The 12791-nt window shown below is 44.3% G+C and overlaps 3 protein-coding genes across 3 annotated transcripts in view; 2 read left to right on the top strand and 1 right to left on the bottom strand.

Annotated features, from left to right (window-relative positions):
* The window catches only part of Eftud2 (elongation factor Tu GTP binding domain containing 2), a 42363-nt gene extending 35710 nt beyond the window's left edge, over positions 1 to 6653 (bottom strand). Inside the window, exons 1-2 of the mRNA XM_047543273.1 lie at positions 6249 to 6653; positions 3797 to 3905 (exon numbers count right to left, since the gene is read on the bottom strand). Coding sequence (XP_047399229.1) covers positions 3797 to 3901 — 105 coding nt within the window. The 5' untranslated portion in view covers positions 3902 to 3905; positions 6249 to 6653. The remainder of the gene's footprint in view (positions 1 to 3796; positions 3906 to 6248) is intronic.
* Fam187a (family with sequence similarity 187 member A) lies at positions 6547 to 12791 on the top strand. The gene is given in 5 exon segments (XM_047543277.1): positions 6547 to 6667; positions 7790 to 7943; positions 8343 to 8473; positions 10937 to 11709; positions 11711 to 12791. Coding segments are annotated over 3 exon segments (1314 nt in total). The 5' UTR covers positions 6547 to 6667; positions 7790 to 7943; positions 8343 to 8406; the 3' UTR covers positions 12185 to 12791.
* Positions 9226 to 10858, top strand: Ccdc103 (coiled-coil domain containing 103). Its single transcript, XM_053743365.1, is given in 3 exon segments — positions 9226 to 9233; positions 9425 to 9485; positions 9487 to 10858. Coding segments are annotated over 3 exon segments (459 nt in total). The 3' UTR covers positions 9877 to 10858.

The following is a 12791-nucleotide window of genomic DNA, read 5'->3' as shown; positions in this document are numbered from 1 at the left end:
TCTGACGGTATTTAGTATCAAAATATTACCTAAGTAGAAACACTTTTTTGTTGTTGTTGTGATACTGGGGGTTGAATTCAGGACCTTATGAATACTAGGCAAGCACTCTACCACTAAGCTACATCCCCAGCTCTAGAAACACATTTAAATTATATAATTCCATAATCAGCAACTCTGTTCAAAGAAATGTAGCATCTCCCAAAATTTTCACATCACGCATTAAGGTACACAACTAAGAAAGTTCACTGCAGTGTTATCTGTAGTGAGGAAAGTCTGGGGCCAGGTAACCTGGGTGTCCATCACTGAGAGAATGATGCACACAAGGAAGAACTGAGCAGGTGCCATAGACTAGATGTATGCACACAAACAGATGGATCCTAAAATGCACAATTGTGCATTGTGCATTTGTGCGTGGAAAAGGAACAGCATGATGCAGATCACACAGTGCCATTTACATAAATTTAAAATACATGCATGTGCTGGGCACGAGCATGGTGGCACACACTTGTAATCTCAGTGGCTCAGGAGGTTGAGGCAGGAGGATCACAGGTTCAAAGCCAGCCTCAGGAACTGAGTGTGGCCCTAAGCAATTTAGCAAGACCCTGTCTTTAAATAAAATATAAAGGTGAGGGTGGCGGCGCTGGATATGCCGCTCAGTGGTTAAGCCCCTCTGGGTTCAATCCCTGATAGAAAGAAAGAAAAGAAAAGAAAAGAAAGAAAGAAAATACACTCATGCAATGCAATTCTACATATTTTGCAACTCAAAAAGAAACATACATGAGACTGATTGCTAGATGGCAGGTATGGAAATGAGATAAAAGGGAATTTAACTTAACAACAGCGCAGCATGATACTAAGGAGAACAAACAAAAGAGCAGGATTAATTCAACTCTCTCAGGTGAAAACATTCATACTCTGCTATACTTTTTTTTTTCTTTTGAAAGATCTTTATTTTTATCTATTTATTTACATGCGGGGCTGAAAATCGAACTGTGCCTCACACATACTAGGCAAGCAATTTACCACTGAGTCACATCCCAGCCCTACACTTTTTTTCTATATATTTTTATTAATAGCTTTGGTGAAATAAAACACACATTCTACATGCAATTAACTCCTTTTTTTTTTTCCCTTAATATGCTGGAGATCTAACCTAGGGCCTTGTGCATGTGAGGCAGACGCTATACCACTACCTCATATCTTCACCGCACAATTCAACCATTGTAAGTACATAATTCAATGGGTTTTAGTATCTTTATGGAATTGTGCAACCATCTCTACAATCAATTTTAGATCATTTTAATTATCCCAAAAAAAGGAGTTTGGTATTCTTAAGCTATCACCTTCCAATTCCACCCTCAACCCAGACAACCAGCAAATGTTCACTTTCTGTCTTTACAGACAACTATCCACTTTTTTTTTTTTTTTGGCAGGGGGTGGGGGCGGTTTACTGGGGATTGAACTCAGGGGCATCCAACCACTGAGTCACATCCCCAGCCCTTTTATGTATTTTATTTAGAGACAGGTCTCATTGAGTTGCTTAGTGCTCACTGTTGCTGAGGCTGGCTTTGAACTTATGATCCTTCTGCCTCAGTCTCCCAGGCCGCTCGGATTACAGGCATGCACCACTGTGCCCAGCTTACCTGTCCATTCCTTGGTCCAGTTTGAATATTATTTCCTTAAATACCCTTTTTGGTCATCCCAGTCAGGAATGATTTCCTGCATACTATTACTATGGCATGAAGTTAATATAACTTAAAAAGCACACTTGTCTTCCCCTGCCTTTGTACTACAAATAATTTTGTATTTTATCTCCCCCAATAAGTAGTAATTTCCTAGTGGGCAGTGGCAGTATCTCCACTCTCTCTGCATCATGATTCCTTGAACATAGTAAAGAGCACTATAAATATTTTTTTTTGCCATAAATATCTAATGAATGAATTTATTGAGCTTTATTTAGTCTGTAATTCAGGTCTGTTGGGATCACTTTGAATTATATTGTTATTAAGTATATTAGCTTTATGTCCTGTGCAAGTTTTATGAATCTTCATTCTGTATCTTCACCCAAGTCACTGATAAAGTTGAAAAAAACTGAATCAAGCACAGATGGCTTAGGACATGTCATAAGAGCTCTGGTGGCAACACTTTTTGTGTTCCATTGTTCAATCAGTTGCAGCCTTCCCTAATTGTACTCCGACACAGCCATATTCTATTCACAAGGATGGCATGAGTCACAGTGGATAATTTGGAAAAGGGGGTAAAATGGAATGAGGACAGAAGACTTTTCTATCTGTAGGGCTTGAATGAGAATGTATTCATGAATTACTTATTATTGTGGATGCACTTCACACTTACTAATCTGAAATGTAGCACCTTATCTCCATCTTTGAAAATCAGGATGAGTTGCCTAATTTACTTTTTGGTACCTCAGTCACTCCCTACAGTTTAAAGATGACCACAGTGGCTCTGAGCTTATCTCTGCAAGGTCTTCCCCACACCTCAGCCAAAGTATAATTCATCCAGCCCTGCAGACCTGAACACACCCAAAGCAGCAAAATGCTCTTCTTTCACCTCACCTCACCTCACCTATATGGCTTCAACGTTTTTTTTCCAGTTTATTCTGTTCTTTTCTAGTTTGAAGAATATTTTCCCCAATTGAAAAGACAGATGGAGTCAGGATTTCTGTTCCGTTTTTCTGCTGTCCCATGACTATTACACCTAAGCATTGCTAATCCAGACTAATTCACTGCTAAGCAACAGTCCTATCTACCTCGAGAACATGTTCTGAATAATTCTAAAACAAAAAAAGTCACCTTAGGTGTCTTTTGCAAGCCTCTGATCATCCTAGACTTCATTTTCCATAGCTCTCTTAAAGGGGAGTCAAAGGAATCTGTATTCTCTCTTTTCTTGTTTTTGTGTATCTTTAAAAATATAAGCTTGTAAATTATATTGTTATATTGTGTGCATGTGCAAATATGTAACAACAAATTCCACCATTATATACAACTATAAGGCATCAATAAAAAAATATTGGGAAGGCCAGGTGTGGTGGTGCACATCTATAATCGCAGTGGTTGGGTAGAATGAGATGGAAGAATTGCAAGTTCAAAGCCAGCCTCAGCAACTTGGAGAGGCCCTAAGCAACTCAGTGAGACCCTGTCTTTGAAAAGATACAAAAATGGGCTGGGGGTGTGGCTCAGTGGTTGAGTGCCCCTGGATTCAATCCCCAGTATCAAAAAAATATATATAAAATATAAAATATGCGGGGGGCAAGGGGGAATGGGGTTGTGGCTCAGTGGTGGAGTGCTCGCCTACCATGCGTGAGGCCATGGGTTCGATCCTCAGCATCACATTAAAAAAATAAATAAATAAAGGTATTGTGTCCACCTACAATTAAAAAACAAAATTTTTTTTTAAATTAAAAAAAATATGGGGGGTGGGGAGACCTGAACTTGTGAGGGAGGTCCCAGTGCAGATATTCTTAGAAAAGCTGATTACCTTTTCTATGTTGGAATTATTCATGATTGTCAACAGACACTTCAGGCAAATGGAAGAAGAGCTACTTTCAGACAAACCAGAGCTCAGATTATAAAACCACCTTATCAGTGAAAATATCTTATATTCTCTTTTGGATCTTTAGTAGCTGAGCTTTTGTGGGGCAGTATAAGACCCCAATAAGTCATGCTGTAAAAAAGGCAAAGTTAAGAGATGTACACAAGGTATTATGGGAATACAGAGGATTCAGTACTTCATTATCTTTTTAAAAGAGAGATGATAAAAGCAATGTTTGTTTTACCTCATCAAGATCTTTGGTCTCTCTGCCCAATTCATCATCATCTTCATCAGAATCAAGTTCTGGTCCAATATAATTTCCAAATTCATCATACAAGTCAGTATCCATGATGCTAAAATTAAAAGAGAGGAGGAAAGTGAGATTCTGGAAAGGTAATCAAAGACTCCATTGCAAGCCTTCACATTTCTACTTTTAAAGTTGGCCATGTCCCCTCACATACCTCTTTTCCAGAAGTGACTAACAACTGATCAACCTACGGACTGATTCCCTCCAAATCCCAGTACTTTCCCCACCTCACTGTCCTACTTCCATACTCTCTCCCCCGCTTCTTTTTTAAATACTAACATTATCCTACATAATCACAATACAACCACAATTGAAAAATGTACACTGGCACAGAATTACCACCTAATGCACAAATTCCATTCAAGTTTTACAAATTGTTCCAATAATGTCCTGCACAACCAAGGATCCCATCCAGGATTACAGTCTGCATTTAACTGATGTGTTTTTATTCTCTTTCGATCTAGAAAAAGTTTCTTAGTCTTCCTTGACTTACATGACTTTTGAAGATTACAAACGAGTGATTTTTTAGAATATCCCTTGCCTGATATTTCCTCACCATTGTATTCAGGTTATGCACTTTGGGCAAGAAAATAAGAGAAGTGATGCTGAGTTCTTAATGCCCTTCTTGTCAACTGGGACATGGTTTTAATTTGTCCTACTGATGATGATGTTAACTTTAATCACTTGATTAAGGTGATTAAAGTCTGTTAGACCAGTTATTGAAATTATATTCAAAGAAACAATTTTAATATCACCTCTTCAAGTTTTTGTAGATCCTCATTTTCTCATTTCCCTATGCTGCTATAACCTTTTACCAGTATTTAATTCTGTTCTGAATGATAAGTAACTGTACTAATTACTCCCATCAACAACTCTACAGTTTATAAGCAATAAAAAACAGACTAGAGCATGAATTAAACATCAGGTCTCTAGAGTCAGGAGATCTGGATTCAAATCCTAACTTCACCATTAACAACATAACTTCAGTTAAGTTGCTTCACCTCTCCGTATGCTTTCTTTACTGGCAAATGGAGTAACTAAACCTCACTGTATAAAAAAGTTAACACAAATTAAATAAAATACCCTGTACAAAGAATATGGCACACTACCAGACTCAAAAAATGATAGCTAGAATCATTTGTTTATTTAATTTGTTTATTTTTTGGTACCAGGGATTAAACCCAGGGGGGTTTAGCCACTGAGCAACCAGGCCTTTTATGTTTGATTTTGAGACAGGGTCTTGCTAAGTTGCTGTGACCGACTTTGAACTTGTGATCCTCCAGCCTCAGTATCCTGAGCTGCTGGGATTACATGTGTGCACTCCTGGCTTGCAATTATTTTTTTACAGAAACACTGTGTTTCTTGTGCCCACCTGCCAATGCCCAAGACAGAACCTTGCATTGAAGAGGAACAGAAAAATGTCAACTGAATGGAAACATTTAATTCTGAAATGCTGATATTTCTTGCACTAGGCTAATATCTCCAATTTCTTCACTGCCATCTGCTGAGTACTTACAGTAGATAAAAAAGAAAATCAGAGCTGCATGAGGTAACTGAATGTAAATAATCATGAAAACTTTCAAATGCATAGAGATTCTACCTTCAAAGAGTCATTACATCTGTGCTCATTTCATTCTCCCAAGACACCCATTCACTGACTGCAGAAACTTTTCTAGAAGGCTGTTCATGGAACAAGTCAAGTTAATTTCTGTGTCAGAACCACTGCACTTGCCATTCTCTTTTGCCCCTTGGATATTTATACCTTCTTATTTTATTGAAACTTCATCTTCTCTGTCACTCTATGAAATCCTCCATACACGCTTTCCAACCTCCACTCTCACTGCCTTGTTAACATTTACCAGTAGCCGATATATATGTTCATTTGTTTACTAGTTTTCCATTTCTCCAACTGCAATTTAAGCAAGCACTTTGTTTTGTTTAGGTAGAACAGAGCCTGGCATAAAACAGGCCCTCAATAAGTACTTGCTGAGTGAATTAATGGCTCCAACACTGCACATAAACACTTTTCCACAGGTACACAAAACCAGTATCTCTTGGAACCAAACCTGCACTTTTCCGCTATAATTCAGGCTCTCAAAGAAGGAGAGAGCTTGGCAAAGAAGGGATGAAGCTGGCTTAGATGGAGGAAGAAAGGGGACTGGACAGGTAGAGCCTAGCCTCTGCCCAGGGACAGGATGTTATCCACTGAGGATAAGGAGGAAACCCCGGAATCAGCGTGCATGTGTTGGAGGCACGGAGGTCTTCCATTCTCTTTCCCGCTTCAGGCCTCAATTTACCCACTTGCGAAGAGAAAGGGACAGAGAGTATATGACAACTCTTCCAGATATGACGTTCTTTAATTTCCCATCCCTACCCGGCGATAGCTCACCTCCCGCCTGCTCAGCCAAGGGATCCAAGCCCGCCGCTAGACACCGCTCTTCCGTCCCACGCCGCGACAACGTCTGCGCCCGGCGCCAGGAAGGACCCCGCAGACGCTACGGTCGCGTTTCTCGGAGGACTGACCTCTGCCTGCAAACCGGCTCCAAGGAAGGCTGGCCGCGGAGACAGAAACTGGCAAAGTGGAGTTGTGGGTCCCCAAACCAAGGCCCACGCTGCTCCAAAGAACGTGAAGTCTGAGGACGCAAAATCTGATCAGGCGCCTCGGAGCCACCCTGATAGCGGGGCCTTCGGACTGATCATGTGGGTAGGAGGTTGGTGTAGTTGCCGGGCAACCACAGCGATTGGGCGAAGAATGCATTGGGCTACCTTCCGGTTCTAGCATATTAGGGATCCCCAAAGAAAACAAGGGTACCAACGCCAGGGCCGCTAGGGTGAGGGACTGGGGGCTGAGTAAGGGGAAAGGAAGAGCTGTTCTATTCATTCGATGATAGGGGAGGCCTCAACTGGACAGAAAGCCAGACGCGTGTCGGGCTTATAGTCTCAGCTATTTAGGAGGCTAAGCCAGGAGGATAAAAAACAAACAAAAACCTGAACAGGAACGAGATACCTGAATTCGGTTGACCAAACCAGCCCCCTTCTCAGCATTCAGCTTCTCCACGTTGAGGTGGGGGTTCGGGGTAGCCGTGGGGTGGTTATAGACCTCCTGCTTTCCTGTGCTCGGGCTGTTCCTGGGTGAACCCCAAAATCTAGCTCAATTCATCAGGAGTCTGAAGTTCAACAAGTTCTCACAAGTAAATGCCACAGCCCAGACTAGAACTCATATGGAAGATTCTCTTGTAGAAAGGGCTCGTTAGACTCTGCCCTGAGACTGCAGAAGTACAAAGGCAGAACTAAAGTACACGTTCCCTGTGTACTTAGGCATCTGTGCCTCCAGCTCTGGGTTGGACAGAGAGATTTGGTGATGGAGATTATTGAGGTTCTTTTTTCCACTTCCTTATTTCCTGCTCATTCATTGCCTCTGGTTTGGGTGAAAGTATCTTTTCCCATTACATTTCAGAAAGGATGAAATACTATCCCACGACTCCAGTAACTAACAAGTCTCCTACTTCTGTGTGAGATTCTCTGTGCTATAGAGTGACCTATGTGGAAGAATGAATGGCATGAATTCTGAGATCTAAATGCCTCTTCAGCTAAAGCACTAAAATTAATATTTTGCAGAGCTGGGGATCAAATCCAGAGCCTTGCATATGCTAGGAAAGTGCTCTACTACTGAGCTATAAATATTTTTAGAGTCAGAGAACAAAGTTATGACAGGGCTCCAAACTGAAAGTCAGAATTTTGGATTTTCAGTGACAAGTCTGTATAAGCCCTCGGTGTGCAACTCAACTTGTGTAAAGCAGAAAGTCAGGTTTTTGTAATGTTTGCCAAGATAAGTGTCAGAATGTTTTGTGATTTGGCCAAAGAATCCAGAGGCATCCTCCTTCCCTGATATTGACCCTCTATTAATGTTCACCCCCTATGCTTTCCCAGGAACAGGCCATGGAAAGGAATGATGTTATTGACTTCAAAGCTTTGGAGAAAGAGCTGCAGGATGCACTTGCTGCTGATGAGAAGTACAAACGAGAGAATGCTGCCCAAGCTACGGGCAGTGGAACAGAGGGTGTCTTCCTATGAGGAGGTTCAGGTTGGCTCACTGCCATTTTCCTCAGATCCTCCTCCTGTTATGATTGGCTATAGTGGTTAACATCAAGCACTCTGGAATCAGACCATTCTGAGCTCCTGTCCTGGCCTCATCCCCTCTACTAGTGGGATCTTCTGAAAGTTCCTTAACCTCTCTCAGCATTGATTTTTCATCTGTAAAGAGAATAAGTTTTGTTATAATTAAATAAACTATTGCATGTAAGAGTCTGAACACAGCATCTGGCTCATGTGCAGAGCTGAAAGCTTTTAGCTATATACTACTATCAAAGCATTGTCATGTTGTCCTGTCAACAGGTTCAACCTACATCAGGCAAAGTCTGACTGCCTCACACCCAGGTCACAGCATTAAATTCACCACCCATTCTCTGTGCTTTGCCCACAGGGTATTGTCCTTGCATCACATCTGAAGCCTTTGGAGCGTAAGGACAAAATGGGAGGAAAGAGAAATGTACCCTGGAATTGTCACACTACTCAAGGGCAACCTTCCCAGGATGTGGCCACTGAAATCTCCAGGTAGGTAAGGTCCAGCCTCTGTAATCTAGCAGAGTGCTCTGTCCTAAAGCTCCAACCCTGTCTTCTTATAAAACATACTTCTTCCTTATATCTCATAGAAGACAACAGAGATAGGATTTTGCCTCCAATCACAGAAAGAAAAACAACCAGCAGATGGTGGGGCTGAGTGAACTGAGCAGAATGAGTCAGAAAGAAAGGGTAGGGAAGTCCCCTTTTAGCAGTCCTTTGACTTTCATTCCCAGATCAGAATTGGATAGCTCAGTTTCTGGGTTAGATCATAGATAGTTCAACAATTCTGTGGCAGTTTTGGTAAAGAGACCCAGCCCGTCAGATCCTTGGCACTCACTTTGAGTTTCTTTCTCTCTTCCTGAGATTTCCTGTTAACTCCTCCACCCTTCTCAGAGCAAATACTGATTTACTATTGAAAACCAGAGCTAGCTGGGTGTGGTGGCACATGCCTATAATCCCAGCAGTTTGGGAGGCTAAGGCAAGAGGATCCCGAGTTCAAAACCAGCCTCAGCAAAAGTGAGGTGCTGAGCAACTCTCTGAGACCCTGTTTCTAAATAAAATACAAAACAGGACTGGGGATGTGGCTCAGTGGTTGAGTGGGCCCTGAGTTCAATCCCTGGTACCCCTGCCCCTGCAAAAAAAAAAAAAAAAAAAGAAAGAAAGAAAGAAAGAAAGAAAGAAAGAAGAAAACCACCTATGTCCCTTTCAGTAGGAAACCCCAGTATAAGTGAGAATCTCAAATCATGACCCTGTATTCCTTGGGCCCTCCTTCTCTGTCCCATCCCCAGTTTCCTCATCTGAAAATGAGACTCAGAGGGACTAACCTACCCAGTGCTCAGAGAGCAATCCGAGTTAAGAGGAAAACCCACAGGCTCCCCTTAAGCACGCTGTCAAAGAGCAGCCAGAAGAGTTTGACCCCCCTTTTCTTCCCTCGTAACTCAGGAGAAAGTCCCCTTCCAGCCTGAGGACCTCAGCAGAGTTCTACCGAGATTGGCGACGACACTTTGCGGAGTGGACCAGAGCGCTACCAGGCCCTGCGCAGCTTGGGGTCCCAAACTGGGTCACCTCTTCCAGACTGATGTGGGTTTGGACTTCTAGGGGAGCTGCTGGTGACCCTGGCTGATCATGTGAGGCTAGCTGACAGGCTGACAGTGCTGGGGGTCCTACGCAGCCTGGCCAGCACTGGGCGCTTCACCCTGAACCTGAGCCTTCTGAGCCATGCTGAGAAAGAGAGTTGCCGAGAGTTGTTTCAGAAGCTGCAGGCCATGGCTACCTCCAGGCCCGTGAACGAGGGGCTCTGTCGAGACAAGCAGGCTGTGGCAGAGCAAGATGGTGGGCTCCAGGAGGAGGAGGGGCTTCTGCAGGAGCTATTAGGGCTGTACCAGATGCACTGATAGGACTGGCTACCCTCAGAGTCCCTCTCAGAAGACCCCCTGCCCTGATTTCCTGATGTTTGACAGTGCTGTCTACCTGACTGACAAGGAGCTTCGATGGACACTGGAGGCATTTTTTGGTGGTTGTCTTGGGGTTTCTGCACGACTGTAATAAGAAACCCACATCTACTTCTCTTTTCAGCTTGGAATTTTCAGAGAAAAAGCTTAAATCAAGTCTCCCCCACTTTTCCAGTTAGTGTGTCCATCTTTTGAACTATATGAATCCACAGGACAGAAAAGGATCCAGGAGGTTGAAATCAGTTTTGCTTCCTACCCTTTTAGAGTCTGCCAAGCCTCTAACTCACTGGCCCTGAGAAATTGATGTGTTTCCAACCAAACGCTGGTGACACCAGGTGTAGCCTCCATTCAGAAAAAGAAAAAAGTAAACTTGTTCATCTTTTATGTCAAATAAACACTGATGTCCATAATTCTTTAATCAGAATATTTGTAGCTCGAAGTCAGTGAATGAACATTTCCTCAACAGTGGTCAAATGCTACTTCATTTGAAGTGCAAAATTTTTCTCTAAGGACTGTTTTTGTGTAGGTTGGAAAGTCCCAAGCTATTAGCTTAGATCTAGTCAACATCCCAGATGGCCAGGTGTGTTTGGAGGGAAGGCTTCCAGACTGATGGAAGGGAAGATATTTTATACTGGGCAGGCAGGGCAGAGCCTGGATCAGTGAGGCAGAAGGCCCTTATGGCTCAATCTGTTTTTCCTTGATCCATTCTTGGAGCAGGGGAATGCCAGTGTTCTAGAAAGGTGACTAAAGGCTGAGTTCTAGAATAATGTTCCCTTGAGATCAGGCCTGGAACATTCCAAGGGCATCTTGTACATCAGCAGGGAATAAATTACCTTGCATTTGGCTGCTTCCTGTGAAGACTGTTGCTTATTTTCCTGGCTGCTTAGTCCTTTCCTCATATAGAGGCCTCTTCTCAGTGGTGATTTCTAGAAACCCCATAGGCATTCAGTGCCTTGTCTTTTTTTTTTTTTTTCCCTGCCCCTCTGGCCCCTCCCTCCTGAAGATATGAGCCTGGCCCACACCGCTGTGCTCCTATGGGCCTGGGGAAGTCTCCAGGCCTTTGAAATAGTGGAGAAGGAGAACATTTTTCAGAAGACCCCCTGCCCTGCTTTCCTTATGTTTGACAATGCTGCCTACTTGGCAGACATGAGCTTTGAGCTTCCCTGCCACTGTAAGCCCGAGGAAGTGCTGGCTGTAGTCTGGTACTATCAGAAGCATGTGGGTAGCAGCCACACCAAAGTCCTGACAGACTTTGATGGGCGTGTGCTGACAGAGGCAGCCCAGGTGCGTGTGGGCAGTGACATGCTGGTCCGCTTCAGCATCCGCATGTTCAGTTTGTTGGTTTTCCGGGCCCAGCCAGAGGACTCTGGCCTGTACTTCTGTGGTACCCGCAAAGGGGAATACTTTTATGCCTATGATGTGGACATCCAGAGCAGTGAGAGAATGGTGGCTACCTTCAAGGACATGGGCCAGGAGCCCTTTGCTGATGAGTACTATGGAAACCTCCATGTCTTCACCACCTTCTGGGAATGGACACCCTGTGACCGCGGCGGGGTGCGTGGGGAGCAATGGCGCATTGGCCTCTGCTACCTGCAGAGCCCTGACCTGTCTCCACGGTACCGTAGGACACTGTCTGATGTAGTGTCCTGTGGCTCGCGGGCTGTGCCTAGGAGACTGCGCACTACAATCAGATACCACATGCCTGAGTTGCTGGTTCAGAGCTGCTTGGTGCCCTGCAAAGAGAAGAACAAGGTCCAGGAGAGTTTGCTGGCCATCTACAAACTATGTGTTCAAAGTGGGCAGTAGGCCCTGGGTGCCCCAGGTGCCCATTCAGTACCACCAGCAGAGACTGGGCCATGGACTCATCATCTCCTGTCCTGGGGCCCGGCCAGAGCATGCTGTAGCTTGGGACAAGGACCACCAGTACCTCTACCGCACCCAGTACCTAAAAGGTGTCAACAGATCCATGAGGGTGTTCATCGACCATGGCAACCATCTCCACATTCGCTTCACCCAGCTGAGTGACCGGGGCATTTACTATTGCTGGCGGCAGGGGGTGCGGATCGCTGGGTTTCGACTTGGTGTAACATCTCGAGGGCGCTACCCAGTCTCACTGTCAGACCCTGAGACTCGTGCAGCTGTGGAGCTCACCCTGATAAGCTATCTGCTCATCACGGCAGTTTTTGTCACCGTTCACCTCTGTCGTTGCTGCCGTTACTCGTTTCGCTTTTGTCCCAACTTTTCCCCCTAGGCTTTCTCTTCCTAAGCACTGAAGACCAGTTATGCTTTGATGTGTTTGTTAAACACCAGAAACTTCTGGGTGGAGTACCCTGGGCTGGGACATGTGGCAAGAAGTTGCAGACAAACCTTAGTTAAAACCTGCTTCCCAATTTTATGAGCAGGTATGGGGCCTGATCTGGGAAGTGGGAAAATCTGAGCTAGGTGGGAGCTTGGGGACCGAGGAGAGGAGGGAAGTAGCCAGGGGCACATGTTTTCTGACTTCTCTCTAGGAACAGAGGAGGAAGTGAACTCAAACCCACCAAATCATCTCTCAGTGCTGGACAGCATTTGGGGTGCCCTTGAGGATTGCTGGTTGAACTGGGGGTAATGGGGGAGAAAGGAAGAAAAGAGTGGAGGGAGCTAGCATATGTCCTCCTTGGCTTTCTCCCCAGCATCATTCTGGGAATGGCAGGTAGGAATAGCAGGTGTGGGATTAAAGATGAAGACTAGGATGGGGAATGGTGAGAATGGAGATCAAATTCTGGGCTTTCCTGAGCCATGCTGCACTTGGGCTGGGAGTGAGAAGATGGAGTGGGGAGCAGAGGCCAGGGGACCAGGCCTGTTGTGGCAGAGCAGGT

Source organism: Sciurus carolinensis, chromosome 3 (genome assembly GCF_902686445.1).
Source record: "Sciurus carolinensis chromosome 3, mSciCar1.2, whole genome shotgun sequence".
Classification (NCBI taxonomy): Eukaryota; Metazoa; Chordata; class Mammalia; order Rodentia; family Sciuridae; genus Sciurus; species Sciurus carolinensis.
This window is presented reverse-complemented; position numbering and strand designations above follow the sequence as displayed.